The sequence below is a fragment of the Cryptotermes secundus genome, unplaced genomic scaffold (genome assembly GCF_002891405.2).
Source record: "Cryptotermes secundus unplaced genomic scaffold, Csec_1.0 scaffold737, whole genome shotgun sequence".
In the NCBI taxonomy this organism is placed as follows: domain Eukaryota; kingdom Metazoa; phylum Arthropoda; class Insecta; order Blattodea; family Kalotermitidae; genus Cryptotermes; species Cryptotermes secundus.
Genome location: NW_019727105.1, coordinates 1,915,930 through 1,934,690, shown reverse-complemented (window position 1 = coordinate 1,934,690; position 18,761 = coordinate 1,915,930). Strand labels below are relative to the sequence as shown.

The 18,761-nt window shown below is 42.5% G+C and overlaps 1 protein-coding gene across 2 annotated transcripts in view; it reads right to left on the bottom strand.

Annotated features, from left to right (window-relative positions):
* Positions 1-18,761, bottom strand: part of LOC111864475 (LHFPL tetraspan subfamily member 1 protein-like) — a 262,829-nt gene that overhangs the window by 99,905 nt on the left and 144,163 nt on the right. For both annotated transcript variants that reach the window (XM_023851739.2, XM_023851742.2), the window contains exon 3: positions 7,772-7,938. In XM_023851739.2, the coding sequence (XP_023707507.1) occupies positions 7,772-7,938 (167 nt within the window). The remainder of the gene's footprint in view (positions 1-7,771; positions 7,939-18,761) is intronic.

Below are 18,761 nucleotides of genomic sequence, written 5' to 3'. Positions count from 1 at the left end.
CTGTTCATATAAAACGTGATCTTTTCTTTCGGATTATAAGGATCACCCAACAGAATGGATAAGGATGTTACTAGTTACCTCACGACGGTCTGTCAACTTCATGTTACAAAGCATCATGTATAGGTGGGCAAGTTAACGTGAATACACGGTGGCAGATAGAGAGCGCGCCGAGATAGTGCAGTCTGTACGGATTGGACTTCGAGTCCCAGTAGGAGCAAGATTTTTTTCTCTCCGTGTCGTCCTCACCAGTTCTGGGGCTCACCCAGCCTCCATTGCGATGGATACAAGGGACTATTTCCTTTGGGGTAAAGCGACCGGAGCACGAAGCAGACCAATCGCCTCCAACTAGTGCGGAGGTCAATAATACGTGGATCTATACATCCATTCCCCCCACACATCTTAGTGGCGTGGTGCTTAATTAAGCACAGGGACAATTTTGCCCTTTTTACCTATACACGGTGACAGGGAGCAGCTGTGGACATTTGAAGACATCTCTCAGTTGTAAAAACAACGAAAAATCGTATTGAGTGCAATAACGGGAGCCTGGAGTCGATTCAGCTGCTGCAATACCATGAAAGTAGCAATGACAGGGTCTGTAAATTGTGCATGAGCTTCAAACAAATGAATCGCGGCGGTACTTCGTAGTTGCCCCCACTCCTCTCTCGCAAGCAACTGCAGAACTTATGCTACAGAGGCAGTATCGGGAGTAGCCTTCTTTCTTCCATCTCGCACCAGCTCCGCCTTACGGAGCAGCTCTTTACTTCTCTCTTCAGCATTAAAAGATGAAAAGGAACAAAAACAAAATACTACTAGGCCAGTTTCAATTCATGCACCGTAGATATAACCATAAATTTTATCTATGGAACTATTCAACGATTTTGATAAAATATGGCAATAAATGTCAACATTAGAAATCCTCAGTCATATTTATTTGTGAAGAGTTATACCTTTTGGCATGTACTTTCTTCTGACTCTTCATAGCCACCACTGCGAATAACTCAAATTCACCAAAATTTACTTTGGTTCATATCGAGTTAATATAATCAGTTCCTTACTTACAAGCTAAATAGGCTATAGCTTAGGGCCTCGAAATGTGAGGGGCCTCCAGGTACCGAGAATACAAATTATCCACGGGACCAACATAACGTTCTCTTGTAAAGATCGGAAGATAAAGACCGGCTAACTGCATGTGGAAACAGCACAAACACAAAAGAACCTGGAGGTGCAGCTGTGTGCAGTTCCACATGCACGGGCATTCGCTTTAGTTTGCTATATTTGGGAGGGAAGGCGCCTCATCTTTACAAAAGCTTAGAGCTTAGCGAAGTCTTAATCTAGCCTGGAATGTAAGTCTTATTTCACAACGATCTAACGCTCAAATCAATTATCATTTTTGCTAAAACGGCTCATTGCATAAAATATTGGTATGACACGAGATATACATCTCATTGAGGTTTACAGCTTATTTTCAAATGTTTTGCGATATCGTCAATATTTAACGAAATGAAAAGAAGAACAGTCTCTTAATCTAGAATTTCGATATCCGAATGTATTAGTTTTCCAACAGTTTTATATTGTAGCGTATATAGCTGTTGCTATGCAACGATCGTGAGATGGGCGGTTACATCAGACCCGTTTCTAGGCAACAGCTCGGTAAACACGTTCACGCGGCAACGGTTACGCATGCAACTGAGAAACATGGTGTTTTCTACGTGCTCCGCGCTGAGAAGCTATAAAAAGAAGATAGTTGAGCTCTGCAAGGAAAGCTGAGAAGAGTTGGTGCTATAGTTCAGTTGATAGTTGTCACCTTAGTTCTGTACGGGAGGCTACGAAGAACGAATATGAGAGCGTCAAGCTGTTGCCAGGGAACGGATAGTGAATACACAACAGGCTGGAAAAGACTTAGAGGGTGCTGTGGTGCTTTGTAAAATGTGGAGATTAGCGATAGCGCTGTAACTACTTGTAGTTGCGAGTGACTGTATAACTGGTCAATAAATTCATTCATCAATCCATACCCCGTCTATAGCCACACCTAAATCGTAATGTTTGTATCTGCAATAAATCAATTACAGGAACTTTGTTTTTTCTTTATTGCTAGTGGGGTGGGACTAAGTCCCTTGTACAGCGGCCACTTCTGGCCTATCGTATCAGCCACAGATGATACCTGAAGGTGATTGTAGAGCAATTGGCGGAATACAGGTTGACAGGGGAAACCGAAGTACTCGGAGGAAACCTCCCCCAGCGCCACTTTGTCCACCACAAATCCCACTTGACCAGACCCGGAATTGAAATTTGGCCACCGCGGTGGGAGGCCAGTAACTAATCGCTTGAGGTATGGCGCGGCCCTAGAAACTTCCTTACAGTAATATATCCACAGAGAATACTCGAGTTTTCTCGACAAGGTTTTGGAACTTCACGAAGTTGTCAAATTCTGAGCCAAAGATCAAAGCAATACTGAGCTGCCTGGTCAGGACTATCGGACCTGACAGTGGACGGTGTTAATGAGTACGGTGCAAAGTAGGAAAGATGATCAGCGGGTAGACACCAAACAAAATCGTAGTGAAACCTGCTCCAGTGCCACTTCGTCCATCATGAATCTCACATGAAGTCACCTGGAACTGAACTCGAGCTTCCGCAGTTAGAAGTGAACGCCCATTAGCCTAAGCTATGGTACGGTCCAAACTAAGGAGACCAATCAGGTATACAAATCTCCATGAGCACGCCAAGAACAATCAGGTGTGAAAATATCTCTGAACATATGCGAACACTATAAATTACGACATACACAGAATATAATTAGCAAAACAAACAAACTTTTGGAGACGTGGAAGGAAAACGCTTCAGGATAAAGTCTGGGATGATGTAATTAGAGAAGAGGATGAAGCAGAACAAGCAATAAAAAACGACTGATATGGTATAGACACGTTGGTCGAATGGAAAATTACTGATTACCACGTCACAAACTGGAACTGAGTACCACAGGCAGCTGGAACAGGGGGCAGGCCGCCCCGAATCTCGAATGACGGACGATCTAACGGAACAAATGAGGCTAGGAAACCTGTCTCAGGAAGATGCAGAAAGTCCCGACAGCTGGAAACTTGGCGAGAAGAAATTTAAACGGAAAACAATCCAAGAACAAGAAAAAGGAAGCAGGAGCAGCAGGACGAGGAGAATAAGAAGCACAACAACAAGAAGAGACATGCCTATCTGAAAAAAGTATGCTGAATAATTTGCAGTACATCAGATCACTCTTGCCATTACTGGAAGGAGAATGAAGGAAACGAAGCAATAAAGAAGGAAAGACAGCAAGCAAGAAAGGAAAGGACAAAGCAAGAAAAGGAGAAGAAATTATGACTGCCCATTCCCCAGTTCAATTACAGACGTGTACTGAGAGTTTCTGGGGAAACCGAATATGAACAGAAAGATGGCGAACACCTCACTGCTGTCAACAACATAACCGGACTTGCTTGTGACGCAGAAGTAACAACCGCACCATCTAGTGCGGGGTTCTGAACTTCTGCAATTTGGAATCACGCTCCAACAGAAAACACAGCGGGTAAAACCGCACAGGAACAATATATCCACAGAGAACACTCGCGTTTTCTTGACAAGGTCTCGGAACTTCACAAAGTTGTGTGTAATTAGGGAACTTCACTGTCAAGGACGCCTCCTTGGGTCATTTGGCGTGCACATCGATGTTTGTACATGAGTTAGTAAAGCGGTCATTATGTTAATCGATGCGTTATGAACCAGAAAGGTTCTGAGTGCAACTGAAAGGGACAGTCTGAAAACAACATGGCTGACGTTTAATTAAAGCTGACCTCCTGTGTCCGACAGATTATGAAGTGCCACAGTGCACCCTGAAACTCTAGTTTACCTCGTGTCCATCGAGACGGAAATGAAACACAAGATGTGTAACATTACTTCTCCAGATGGCAGCACGAAAGATCCAGCCTGCGTAAAATGTTAAAAGAAATTAATAAATAGCGGATCTATTTCGATATTAAACACTATGCAGTATAAACGGAGGATGCCTTACATACGGAATTTAGGTAGTTATATGGAATGCAATCCGGAAGCTTCCAAAATCGAATAAAAAGGTTCAGGGCATGGTAATATTTCTCAACACGCAGAAAGAACTACTCATAAATATTTGGCAGGCACGTTCATGATTTAGTGCTGAACGAAACTTCACATCTCTACCCATAGTTGGTTACCACATATTGCTATAAAACAATATATCTCATATTAGGATGATTAATGACTTATAAACCGGAAGTATCATCCTGATAGTTGACAGAGAAAATCCACGAAAACCTTCGAAAAATTATACACGGTCGCTGAGCTGAAATTTGAACTCGCGACCTCTCGAATACGAAGCAGGAGTTCAAACTACTTGAGTGAGACGTTCGGTTCATGTGAGACGCCAGCGCACAACCAAGAAAGTCGACATCAGCTCGACTCTGTGATGAATAAAATATCTCGCCAGTGCCCTTTAACATTATATTTCAGCATCCTGCTGCAGTGATGTACCGCTCTACACATTCACTTCCGTCTCTAATGCAACTCTGCTCACAGTAGCTCCTTAATTCATAATAACATTAAAATCACAATCATCTGCTACATGTCTCGGCCGTACGTGGCCATCCTCAGGCAAGTGTTCACTTCTCGAAACTGCTACACTGCACTAGTTCTTAAGACATCTTCAGCGTTACTGACTATTTCGCCATTCACACTAAAATACATTTGTTGGAGAACATAACTGTTCAGCCTTTCCCGGGCTGTTTTTCTCTTGCGACAAGGAACGTAATAGATCCAACATCAGAGGACGCCGAAGAACAACAAGACCTTCAAAAGTGAAAGTGCAGTCAATATGATGAGTTGAAGTTTATTTATGAACTTTTTAACCAAGTGGTAATAATATAACTAGCTACAGTGAACTAAATTTTAAATTCTAAATTTTAACTTTTAACATTTGTATTTTTAACTTATTTTTAACTTATATTTTATAAGAAGAACTTGACACATATTATTTGAGCGTGGACCTGAACAGGATACAGGATCAAAAATAAGTGCAAAACGAATGTGATTGCGTGTGATTGTGCAACTGTGTTCGTACACCTGAGGATGACCTCTTGAGGTCGAAACATGTAGTGTGACAGTAAATAAAAAACGTGTTGTGTGGTCGGTAAAATTAACTTTAATATTCATGTATAATGTATGTTTATGATCCTTCTTATTGTCAAATTTTACAAATTTTGAAATTTGGTACTTGCTTTAATATTACTTATTTGTGTAAACACTGGCGCTGTGTTTTAACATTTTTATTTTTATGTGCGACCTTAGTATGTATGCTCCCATTAGTATACAAAAGTGACATTCACTCGACTAATGGGAGCATACACATTATGGGGGCACATAAAAATAACAATGTTAACGATACCACGCCGATATTTACAGGGCTGAATAAAACAACACAAATAATATTAAAGCAGTTAACAAAACACAACAATTTGTAAAATTTGATAATAACAAGGATCATAATCATATATTATACATTAATGAAATATGGTCGCCGCAAGAGAAAAACAGCGCAGGAAAGACCGAAGAGTTATGTTCTCAAACAAATGTACTGAACTAGTGGAATGTGACGGTTTCGAGAAGTGAACACTTGCCTGAGGATGGCCAAGTATGGCCGAAATATGTAACGGTTGGCTGTGATTTTAATGTTATTTGAACTAAAGAAAGACTTTGAACAGAGTTTCATTAAAGACGGAAGCCAATGTGCAGAGTAGTGGCCTTTATTGCTGACACGGCGACTCTCCTCACAGCTAGGGCGACGTCACACGACGCTGCGATATCGAGAAGCTCTGACCCGTCGCGGCGGTCAGCAACTTAATCGCAATATCCAGCCATTCTCAATTCAGACGTCAACGGAGATGGGATAATCGGGTGTTCAGTAATTGTGTTTCCGTGTTGGCCGATATCAGTCACACATTGGAACACTCTTACAGGGAAGATACACATCACAGTGGAGTATAAGCAAACTCTAAAGGCGTTCATTACTGTGATCAGTTCACAATAATATCGGAAATACTGCAACTGTTTTAGAGGACTGACCCCGATTGGTTAACAAGTGCAAGACACTAGAGGGTGTCAAACTGTAATTCTTCGTTATGAAATGTTCTCTCTTATGTAAAAAGATTCCCTTCAGCAGTCTGGTCTCAAACCCCCCTAATTTATGATCTTCCCTTAGTGTGAGATACAAAGTTTTAACATTGTACGTTTAAAATTACGGTTTTGTTTATTGCAATCTTTATAATTTTAGCCGTCAAATGGAAAAATGGCAGATCCTGGATTGAAAGACAGAGTTCCGGAAACCGAATTTCCCCTTGATTTCTTCTTGAATGTATGCTTAATTCTGATCTCTTACTGCCGTTTCAAAATACGTGTATTTAAACTTTGCAATATTTCTGTAGGAAGAAACCATGAAACATACTGTGCTAGACATACAGGTATACTGATGGAAAAATGACAGTTTTGTAAACCTGAGATGAAATATACAGTGTGTCAAGAGAAGATTAATTAAATCAGTTTTCTTAAATGCTGTAACGGTTCAGGACGACTTTATGAACATCGTAGCAACAAGATATAGATCCAGCACACTTAGTTAATGGTAAATGGTTAATATGAGGGATATCCGAAAGTAAACTGGCGAGCTGTTAAAAAAACAAGCAATGAGAAACAATTTTATTATACACAAGAAATAAATATTAGGCTGGAGCCAGGATAGCGCGATCGATATAGCGACTGGCTACGAACTGGACGGACAGAGGGTTCGGAGCTCGAGTCACGGTACAGTCATGGATTTTCTCTTCTCCACGTCGTCCAGACCGGCTCTGGGATCCATCCAGCATCCTATCCAACAAATACCGGTAGCTACTTCCCCGAGGGTAAATCGGCCGGGTCATGAAGCTGACAACTCACCTCAAATTAGCGTCGAGGTCAAGAAAATGTGGATCTATACATCCACTCGATAAGTCTTCTTGGCGTAGTGCTTAATTAGTTAAGCACAGCGACAATTTTACCTGTTACCATTACATACTTAAGCTGCTTCTGAACGTAGTCACTGTCGGAACTGAGAAACTTGTATCGGGGAATAAGTTCTTGTATGCCTGTAAAAGAAGTCTGCTGCCTGCGAGCTCAGCCACCTTATGCATTGAGAAACACTAAAAAATTGCGTACAACCTTTCAGAACAAAAGCGTGGAATGCTGACATACGGTGTAGTGATCTTCCATGACAATGCGAGTCCGCATCCAGCTGCTCGCACTCGATAAACGTTGGAGCATTTCAACTGGGAATTGTTTGACTATCTTCCTAATAGCTGTGTTCTAGCTCCGAGCGACTACCACCTGTTTACCTACCTGAACAACTGGTTGGGATCACAATGCTTCAACAATAATGAGGAGTTGACAGAAGGTGTCAAAACGTGGCTTTGCTAACAGGCGGCAGACTTATTTCACACAGGCATATAAAAACTTATCTCACGATACAAGCCCCTCAATTCCGGTCACGATTACGTTGAGAAATAGCTTAAGTACGTAAGTATGTAAGTTTTTTCTCATTTCTTGTTTTGTTAACAGCTCACCGGAAGTTACTTTCTTCGAATGGCCCTCGTACATTTAAATATTTCAATTCATATTTATAACGGCATTACAAAGAGCATAGGTCTTTTCCGACGAAATGGTCACTTGAAGGGGCTAAGCTACTGACCTGCTATGAGCTGCAGGACTCCTGCAATTCTGGCTGTGCCGGTGTGAACCACGTACGTGATACAGCAGGCCGCCGTAGCGGTGATGGCTACCAGGAGGCTGAGGGCACTTCCCACACCAACAAGCACGGTGCTAGCCTGCCACCAGGGGCTCGGAATGTCCCAGAACCTGTAATACATGAGCACATCAGTATTTGCTGAAACAAGCGGCCAATCATAATCGGAAGACAGACAGCGCGTTCTTCTTTATTAGTTCATCTAAAACTCTTTAAGAACTGCATAGTTTTGAAAATCGAAAGATTACTGTAAAACTGGGAAGGACGTCACACTACTGAATCGACCCCTTTTGAGGAACAATTACAAAAAGTTCGTCGAGAAATTTAGAAGGATCACAAAAAAGATCACAGCCAGTCGCGACCAGACTTCGAACCCGGAATCTCCAGAACATGAAGGGTGAGTGCTATAACGACGACACAGTCAGTGACGGCACGTGCAATAAGGTGGATTTGCCTATGTTAGCTACTATCCCAGAATTTGCGTTGCAACGACTGAGAAACACCATGAATAACACCAATAAAAATAGCCAGTCTCCGGATCTATATTCGGATCTGGGACCACCAGAATATAAGCAGGGGTGTTAGCCACCACACCATGACGTGTATATCAGGGAAATGTCCTATATATTTATATACATATGCCAAGCTCCAATGACTTTAAAATATTCAGTTTTAAGGTGGAAGCAACACTGCCGTTGGTTCTCAGTGGAATACAACATAAACTTTCGATACAACTAACTATTACTCTGTGAAAGCGAAAGTCATAACAATAAGGTGACAGCTCTGTGAAATACTTTCCGACGCTACACTGATAATTCAAGACACTATATAACGACAAATTTGGAGTTCTGCACATTTTGCCTCTTCTTACTGGTTCGATTGCGGTGTTAGCCCAACTGCGAAGTTATGTAAACTAGAATGATATTATTATTATTATTATTATTGAAAAAGGTAAAGCTATCCCTGCAACAAGCCATGAAGGCCCATATGGTTACGAGAGGTCGAGGCTCCCACAATTTTTTCTAAACAAACGGCTCCCAGATGGCGGTGAGGTTGTCAGACTTATGCGCCGGCCTCCCATTACCCAACCCCCCGGCAGGAAGATTCCTGGTACTTATTCCTGTTAGAGGCTGATTCGATCCCATGGCTAAAGTGCGGCTGGAAGGATTAGGTCAATTGAAAAATCCAGTGACCTCGTCGGGAATCGAACCCGAGACCTTCCGGCATGTAGCATAGTATTGTTACATGTACACCTATTGCTAGGCAAGGTGTTTGTAAACAAGTTGCCGCGACAATAAATGAGACTGTGTTTTCTATGCGGTCTGCCCCAAGCAACAGTAGAATAACTGAGTTATGCAATCCGTTCCTAAGCAACGGCTATGTAAACACATATCCGCGTATCGGACGGTGCTATGCAACGCGGTGACGTCATTAACAATACAGGCTGTTTTCCGTGGGGCCTGTCAAAAGTGCTTATAAGAGAAGTAAATACACAAGCTAAGAGCATCGGAGAGTACAAGGACGAGGATGGAGCATGTCCTAAGTGAACTGTGAAGATTATGGCAGAGAAGTATGAAGTGATTGAAGAAAAGAAGACTTCATAGTGATCTGAAGTGATAGCCCAGTGTTGAGATCCGTTGCCAGGAGACGACGAGTAAAGACATAGAATCCTAGTGCGTGTGAAAAGGTGAACTGGAAAGCGCTGTAAGCTAGTAAGTGTGATTAAGAGGACTTGTAACCAATCATCCGAACTAGAACCCGTTATTTGCGTCACACGCACACGTGACATCATTATTATTATTATTATTATTATTATTATTATTATTCTCCAGGAAAACTATTTGATATACGATTAAAAACTTTTTCAATTCACTATAACTCGAACATATTCAGTGAAAGACCTAGGCGCATACCTTGATTCTAAACTTCATTTTCATGATCATTTTAATTTTATTTTTTCACACTGTATTAAAATGCTAGGTATAATTCCCAGTATCACCTTTAACTATTCAACCCCTGGATGCATGTTCATATTATACTTTAATTTAGTTAGATCCAAGGTTGAGTACGCTTCAGTAGTTTGGAATTCCATTATGTCAACTGATACAAACAAACGAGAACGCATTCAGCAGAAATTTACGGCTTTCTGATTTAAATGTTTTTTTTTCTCAAGCAGATTACTGTTACGATTTTGCTTTAGAACAATTGAAATTGGGCACCTTGCAAAAGAGGAGATATCATTTTGATGCGCTCTTCCTTATTCAAGTTTATCGTGGTTCTGTACTTTGCCCTTCTGCTTTGGCAATTGTTGGCCTTTGGGTCCCTGTTCTATATATCCGAGACTTTCCTATGTCTGTTCTGTTAGTAAAAATTGCCCCTCTGCTAGATGCGCTTCTGCTGCTAATGTTGTTTGTAGGGACGTCGTCTGTGGACCAAACCTCTGTTGTTGAAACATTTCTTATACTGAATTAAACTATTACTACTATCATTATTTTTATTAATTTCGTTATTATTATTGTATGCTGCTCTATTTTAAACTCAAATTCTCACATTGTGGCTTCGTCTGTGCATGTTTACTTCTGTACCTTTATTCATGCTGTGTAATTAATATAGACTATCATTTTTGTATTTTGTTTCTTTAATTGTTTTTGTGTGCTAGCTTTGTAATTAGCCTCTGTGCTGTTAAGTTTGCACGTAAATAAACACGAATTGAATAGAATTATTATTATCATTATTATTAAAATGGAGGGGGCAAGAAGAATTGTCCCCATTATTCACATGCAGGTACTGAGGAAAATTACGAATAACTTCAGCAAATACAGCGGGCGGGAGGCAGGGATTTGAGTACCCATGTGAGTCAGAGACATTTTAACTCATAACCGACCTAACTGATTCAGCGTGTTTTACAGGACGGAAGGTTACAACTTCGAGTGTGGAAAGTCTGGGCAAGGTTATGAACATAAGCAAGTACTGGAGGATTCTGAGACGTCCTGTACACACACACACAAGCACATGCGCGCGGGCACGCTTTTCGAGAGAACGTTTGCAGTTTCACAACTGAGCCGGTAATTTACCAAATGTCTCTACGATGTTGTGACTTTGAAGCCATCAAATTGCCATCTTTCCGTAATGTACGTGTATCAAATATCGCCTCCCACGTTCAAAGAAACTGATGATTTCCCGCTTCATGCTCTACTTACACTTCAAATATACCCGGCCTAGATTTGATCTCGAGACACTGAGGTAGCGGTACTGGGGGGAAAACAGACGTGGAGCACAGACTGTGACATGACAACTAAGGCTGGATTGTGATAGAACCGAATGGATGTGATACTTTTATGAGATTCATAAAGCATAAAACACACCAAAGCAAATTGAATTTCGGTCGAAAATCGATACCGTCGGCTGTTACCATGGCCTATAAAATTTCGAAAGCTTAAATACGAATTTCGATATATTTCAGTAAATATTAAGTTGCCGGAGGGGCCGCGCCATAGCTCAAGCGGTTAGTCGTTGGCTTCCCACCGCCGCGGCCCGGGTTCGATCCCGGGTCTGGTCAAGTGGGACTTGTGGTGGACAAAGTGGCGCTGGGGCAGGTTTTCTCCGAGTACTTCGGTTTCCCCTGCGAATCTTCATTCCATCAAATGCTCCACAATCACCCCCACCTATCATCTGGGGCTGGTACAACAGGCCAGAAGTGGCCGCAGTGCAAGGGACTTAGTCCCACCCCAGTAGCAATGAAAAGAAAGTTGCCGGAGAAATGTTTCAGCCAAAAGCTGTTGTCCCTAGACTTCGACCACAACCAACAGAAGTTTTGGGGGTAATTTCGAGGTTATGAGATAAACTGAACTTTCCACTGACTCTCATCCATTGGGAACATTTTGTACATCATTTTTGGTATCTTATGTTCTTGCTTTATGTTATGTAATCTTATTTTTTGTTTCTGTTAACATTTATTTATAGACATTTCCTTTTTACAATAATCTTAATGACATCCACAAAAATGTATTTAATTATTTAACTACAGAGACACGCGTGAACGGTCGGAATTGCATGAAACCAGTTGACCATTTAAGACTGGCAGCTGGCAACTTTCGCCTGCACTAACGCTGCTACTGGGCTACGGACAGACAGACAAAGTTAAAACTACGATATCCCATTAATCTTTATGAATACTGATGTCAATTACAGGAACATTAAAGATATAAATCCTGACCTTGGCCTGCTCTGCAAGCTACAACCCATCAAAACGACCTTTCGCGTCTTGAACCCAGGGCCAAGAGTGGAGTTTCAGATTCCGCTTAGAACACGCGAGTGGTGGCTGCTGAAAATGCGGATCGGAAACCCAGAGGGAAGTCCCCGGCCTATTATCTCAAACTCTAAGTAAAGAATCGGGCCCCCACGTGCGTCAGGCCTGTCAATTTTCACAGACCCTGGGGCTTGCCTGCAACGAGAGTAAGTCCGTCCTACGACACCGGGATGATTACCATGCCAGGGGACGCACGTCAGACGTTACGCATATGGATACTTGAACAAGAAGTTCTTGGATACTATCATTTGATATATGGACCGCATAGAAAACGATGCGTCCAACCATTCTTCTACTGCTGCGTGTTCGTTGCCTCTGTAAGGTTCTTACCGAGACGTTGCATAGCAACGATTGGAAGAGCCACACATATGAATGGGAGGGGGGTTATGAAGTACGCCTTTGGATAGGCCCAGGTACCTCGATACATGTATACTGATGTACTGTATGTGTACTGATAGATACAACCGACAATTACAGAATTTCAATATTCTGTCAGCAGTACGTCGACGGATCAACATAAGGCCACTTTATACACCACAGTCAAATGGAAAATTCAGGAACAGAGGAAATGATTCAGATTCCGGGACAATTTTCCGAACGTATGCCAGCTATGCCCATTCGCATCCTCCTTGATCTGATAAGACAATATTTGGTGAGGGGCATTAATGGTCAAGGGCTTCATTATACAAGTTTCTCCATCCTCCAGTCACTTTCCTTCTCACGTCCATCCTCCAATCCACGTCGAGGTGCCTCGAATGGTGATTTAGAATGAGGGTTTCCATCGTAAATTTGCATACATCTGTTTCTCGAAGCGTGCATTGTACACTGTTCATTTTGACTCACACAAACTACGTTAAACGAAGAATATGAACTAAGCAGCTGCACTTCCCTATCATGATCTCACTGACTCGGATATTCCCTGGATACGAGGAAGAAAGCTGACAGCTATATTCAGTGGAAGAGTCAGGTCTCTCAACGTGCCATTAACACATTTCTTTCGGCCGTCCGTCCGTCTTTCCATCCATCCATCCGTCCACCTAACTACCTACCTACGTACCTACCTACAATCTATACACAGTCGGTATAACTCCTTGGACGGGGGATCAGCCCGTCGCAACACAAACACAGAACAGACGGACACAGACATCCATGCCTCTAGTGGGATTCGAACCTACGATTCCAGTGTTCAAGCGGGCGAACACGGTTCATAACTCGGACTGCGCGGCCAGTGTGAACGGTTCACTTGTAAGCACGTACATATGAGATTTAAGCTTCTCATAGCTGTAACCGCTGATTGCAGTGTTCTAGGACGTGATGCTGTGTAGTTTTGTAGAGAGGCACCAGTGTTTCGAAGGAACCTGTTACCTCTCGCTTCGGAGTAGAAGATGGAGACAGCAGGTTAAACAGAACCGCCTGTGCCTGCAAGATTACGAAGCGTCTCATCGCAGAGGACGGTAGCAGTGCATACACAGCTCCTGCTCGTCTACAGCAGTGCGCCGTGCTCGAGCGAACACTTCTCCGACACTGCTGCGAGACGTGTAGTATAAGCATGCTGCTGCAGGCGTTAAAGCGTGACATTACATCCTTCGACTGCGGTCTCATGGGTTATGACACCGCATCGAAAGGTAAGGGGTTGCCAACGTTTCGAGGGAAACGTACTACCTTCATAATCTGTCAAGTAGGACATCGTATATTATGCTATCTGGTTACAAATGCTTCGGTGAATCTACTGCCTCCATCTTCTGGCAAGTTTGTAAACACCCACCTGAGAACTCGATGTCATATCCCAGATGATCATATTCGTTTCTCCCACTCAGAAAACGTTAAGGGTTATTCAGTTATTTTAAGTACGTCCATTAAGTGCTGAGATGATGTAATCTGAATGAGGTGGCGAGGGGTGGTTGTAAATTATAATGAATGTATGAGGGGTAGGCCTCCTCGGCCCTTGCACCGCGACCTACAGTGCGCTATCCTTTGTAAACTATAAACTCATAAGGACACTGGAAAAATCATTACTGGACAATTTTAAGATTCTATAGATAATGTTTGCGGACACGCGGTAGCATAGTTGGTTTGGGAACTATGCTACAAGCCGGAAGGTCGCGGGTTTGATTCCCGATGAGGTCACTGGATTTTTCAATTGACCTAATCCTTCTAGCTGCAGACTCTGGGGTCGACTCAGCCTCTAAAAAAAATAAGTACTGGGAATCTTCCTGGGGGTAAAGGGCAGCCGGCCGGCGCGTAAGGTTGACAACTTCACAGTCATCTGTGAGCCGACTGTCTAGAAAATGTGGGAGCCTCGACGTCTCATAACCATATGGGCTTTCACAGCCTGTTTGTTATAGGGACAGCTTTACTTTCAACCTGTATAGATAATAATTGTTTTATTCATTGTCAGTATAACACCATTTTCATCAGATGGGATTGCTGTCTAACACGACATGTTTCGGCATATGTGTGCCATTTTCAGGCCTTGCTTTTAGTTACAATTCCTTTTTCACACACTTAAATATACATGCAAGCCGACAGGATCCACGTGTGAATTATATACTGTCACGTTTTAGGGGTGTGACTAGAGAGGGAGTATGGATTTATTGACCACTTATATACACACCACTCGGAATTACAATTAATTACAGCGCTGTCGCTGATTTCCACACTTCACAGATCACTACACGCTAAGTCTTCTCAGTTTGTTTCATTAGTCGTTTCCTGGTAAGGCATCCGAACAATGAAAATCCTCCAGCTTCTGTGCCGACGTCGTCACTGTTCGGCGAATATCTCGCAAATGAACTCTTGTCAACTGTCAGCTCAAATACAGAGCCACCTCTTCTCAACTTCCCTTGCAGAGCTGAATTCAACCGCCAACCCTCAACTAACTGAGTCCCAGGCTGGCAGCCATTTCACACCGACATACAAGTCTTATCTTCACTTCCCTCAACTAAACTGACTCAGCCGCCCTGGGATCATTATATAGCCTCGAGGAGGACCCAACATATAACATCGCCTCCAACAATCCCTCTGCTGTTGTTATGGGCGGTTGCCTAGCAATAGCTCGGATATTGTTGACGTGTTTACCGGTGTTACCAAGCAGCCCATGTTCCTTCTCGCGATCGTTGCATGGCAAGAGTACTACGTGTTATAATACTACACATTATAATAGATTTGCTTGCTATTTTTATGGGTTAAAAATGTAGTTTTAGTTGGAGGTGCAGATTCTGAATGTTATATGTGAAGGTAAGGTACTGAATATACACTCAGTCCATTTCACACGTATCTCATGTTCCACTGTTCTTCGTAAGGCAAGGGAAACCCGGAGTAAAGTTCGTATGGGTAAACAGCCTGACGGATTTCATATTCAAAGTGATCCTCATGTAAGGATTTGCGTGAATGCCACCGCTTTCAACTTTGCTATCGAGCTTACCGTTCGAAATGCCCAAAGAAAACAGGAGGTACTGAAATTGAAATTGAATGGGCACATGTGGTCTATAATATTAATGTTAAATTACTCGACGAAAACATAGATACCATAAAGCTGGAGACAGAGGCTCTATTAGGCGCTGGTATGGAGACTGATATAGAATTAAGATAAATGCAGAGAAACAAGTTTACATTGCGGTCTCGTCACAACAGTTCATGTCAAATTATAATACTGTCACGTGTATAGGAATCTACAGACGAGGTTTGGATTGGTGACTCCATTTATTGGCCACTTACACGCACAACTCGTAACTACAAGTAACTATAACGGCCTCTCTGGTTGACACACTCTAAAAGATCCCTGTAACTGCTGCATACATAAAGGCTCCTATGTCTTCATTAGTAGTTTCCTGGTAACGGCTTTGATAATGTCCTCTGCTTACGTCCTTAACCGATGGCGAATATCTCATAAATGATAGAGCTCTAAACGTTTTCCCGCTTATAACCCATTGCCACGGACCGAGTAGAAAACATCGTTCATCTACTGCTCTGTCCATTGTTGCGTGCGCATCCATCGGCGCGGACCGCGCAGAAAACGCCATTTCCAGCTAGTCCATTGGGGCCCCGGCCGCTGCCTAGCAACGGTTGTTGCCTCGTTTGTTTCGCGGTCGTTGCCTAGCAATGGGTCTTTACTTCACAATATGAAGACAGTTAACATATTTTTCAAAATGTATCAAACTTCAAATGTTTGTGAAGGACAGTTAGAAATGAGAACTGTATGCAAGTAGAAATTAAAAGCAGACAAAATTAAGAGAATGCTTACTACTAAAAAAACTAAACAAACTCCTTGGTTCTTAGTCCGCAAGCGAATTATACCGACCGAGCGACCGCTGCTTGTCGGCGAAATTAATGCCAACTTTTAGCGGATAGAGGGCGTCACGTGGTCAGCGCAAGGAATCCCCACGGCCGTTAATTTCGGGTTTCTAGACCGGAGTCACTATTTCCTTGAAATAGCTCCTCAATTATCGTCACGAGGCTGAGTGGACCCCGTTCCAGACCCACTACTTTTCAGAAAATCTGGTAGCCGGGAATCGAACCCGGACCTCTGGATCTGTAGCCAGGAACTCTGGCCACTAGACCACAGAGGCAATCATACACTTTTAATATATCCTAGCTTACTACTATTCAGTTTAGAATAATCTGGACACTAAGGCAAAATTGTAAGACTGAAATAAGCAGAATTGTTATTTTACATGTATTGCGTGGATCTGAAACATGGTCTCTCCTGCCAAAAGGAGAGCAGATATTGAGGGTGTCAGAGATTAAGTACTTAGAAGAATATCAGAATATAAGAAAAAGAAATTAATATGAGACAAAATGCATAATGACAACCTTCGTAATTCTTATTCATCAATTACAGTTATGATGTTCATACATAAGAGGATGAGATGGACGGAGCATGCGGCACACACAGGACAGATGGGATTTACATGCAAAGTTTGATTTGTTTCATTCTGGTCCGTCACAATAACAATTACAAATTATAAATCACTCCGTCCAATGTGACCTGTAAGTTTTATACTACATAAAAACTTAACACCCTTACATGTTTCGGTCTCTGTGGACCATCTTCAGAGGGCAAACATCACCACAAATAGGAAACCACCATCACATAATTTGTTTACACGTAAAGTACGTACACTTATATGTTAGAGTACATAGTACACAGAATAGAACATTTCACAAACACAGCAGTTTCCTGGGAATGTAAGTTTTAAAAATTGTATAAAATTCCTTGATGTTTTTATGTAGTAAAAAACTTACAGGTCACATTGGGCGGAGTGATTTATAATTTGTTACATGCAAAGTTTTGATCGGAGATCATGATGGAAAGATGCCACTTCGAAGAATCATATGTAGATTAAAGAATACAAGAGTGGATCGCAAAGAAACATAGAGATAGGGTGTGAGCCGGATTCATCTGGCTTAGGATAGAGGCTAAAAGAAACAAAACCAGTACAAAAAATAAAGACGCCGAGAAAGCGTATTCCGTATAGCTACGGGCTGGAAGACCAAGGGGTCGAGTTCCGGTCCAGTTAGGGGAATGAATTTTGTCTTCTCTACGTCGTCCAGACCGGCTCTGGGACCCACCCAATCGGGGGTAAAGTGGCTGGGACGTAAAGCTGACAACTCGCCTCTGGCTAATGCCGAGGTCAAGAAAACGTGGATCTATAATCCACTCCCCCATACACATTCATGGCGTAGTGCTTAATTAGTTAAGCACAGGGATAACTACCTTACCGTTCCCAAAATAAAGTACTCTTAAACATATAAAATCGTGAGCCGTCGTAGTCACGGTAAGAAACCTTCGGAGTCCATCTATCTGGACGTGTCTGTTAGCTTCTCAAGAAACACTCTGCTGCTTGCAGTGGGTCAGTGAGCGAGTGAGCAGTGTGGTTTCCCTCCTTCAGCATATCCGTCTAAAATCGCATGCATTTAAGTGCAGAGAAGAAAAAGGCATGAGTGGATCCTATTGACGGTGTCTCAGACAAAGAAAGTATGTGTACACCAAGCAGTCCCGAGCACGAAGAACGTTTTCTGTCTGTCGCTGCTTCTGGTTTATTTATTCTTTGAAAGCACATTCTAACTGCCATTTTGCATTGAGACTACTTCGTAGAACTTGTTTATGCAGCCGGTCTGGGCTCTACGACTGACAGCTGTTTTGTCGCCTAAACTGTTCCATTCAAGCGAAGGACCCGAATAACTGCTGACAATTTTCTTTTCACCCTCAAACCCATTATGTCGCTTAGAACAACTCCACTTCAAATCTTTTAACAGCTCTAAATACCCGGCCTTAGAAAACTCGCAGAGATGGCAGAGTTAAGTGCTCCTGAGGGGATTATTCTGAGCCGCCTGCCTAATGGAGGAGCACGCACATTTAGGAGCGCGGTTATTAGACACGGAGTCAAGACATATCAATAGCACATCTGGCTGGGGTTCGCGGGTAAGAGGCCCGAATTCTGAATACAGGCCGGATACTGAGGCCTTTCATCCTCATCTCCAGTCCATCTAGAATATTCTCGGGATAGTATCTCAATAAAAATAGGCCGCGACCGTTTCTTCCCATATCCCTTCCGGTTCATCACACACAATCATCCTACTACATCTTATTCGACATTAAATAGACACAGTAGTTGATACAGCGTC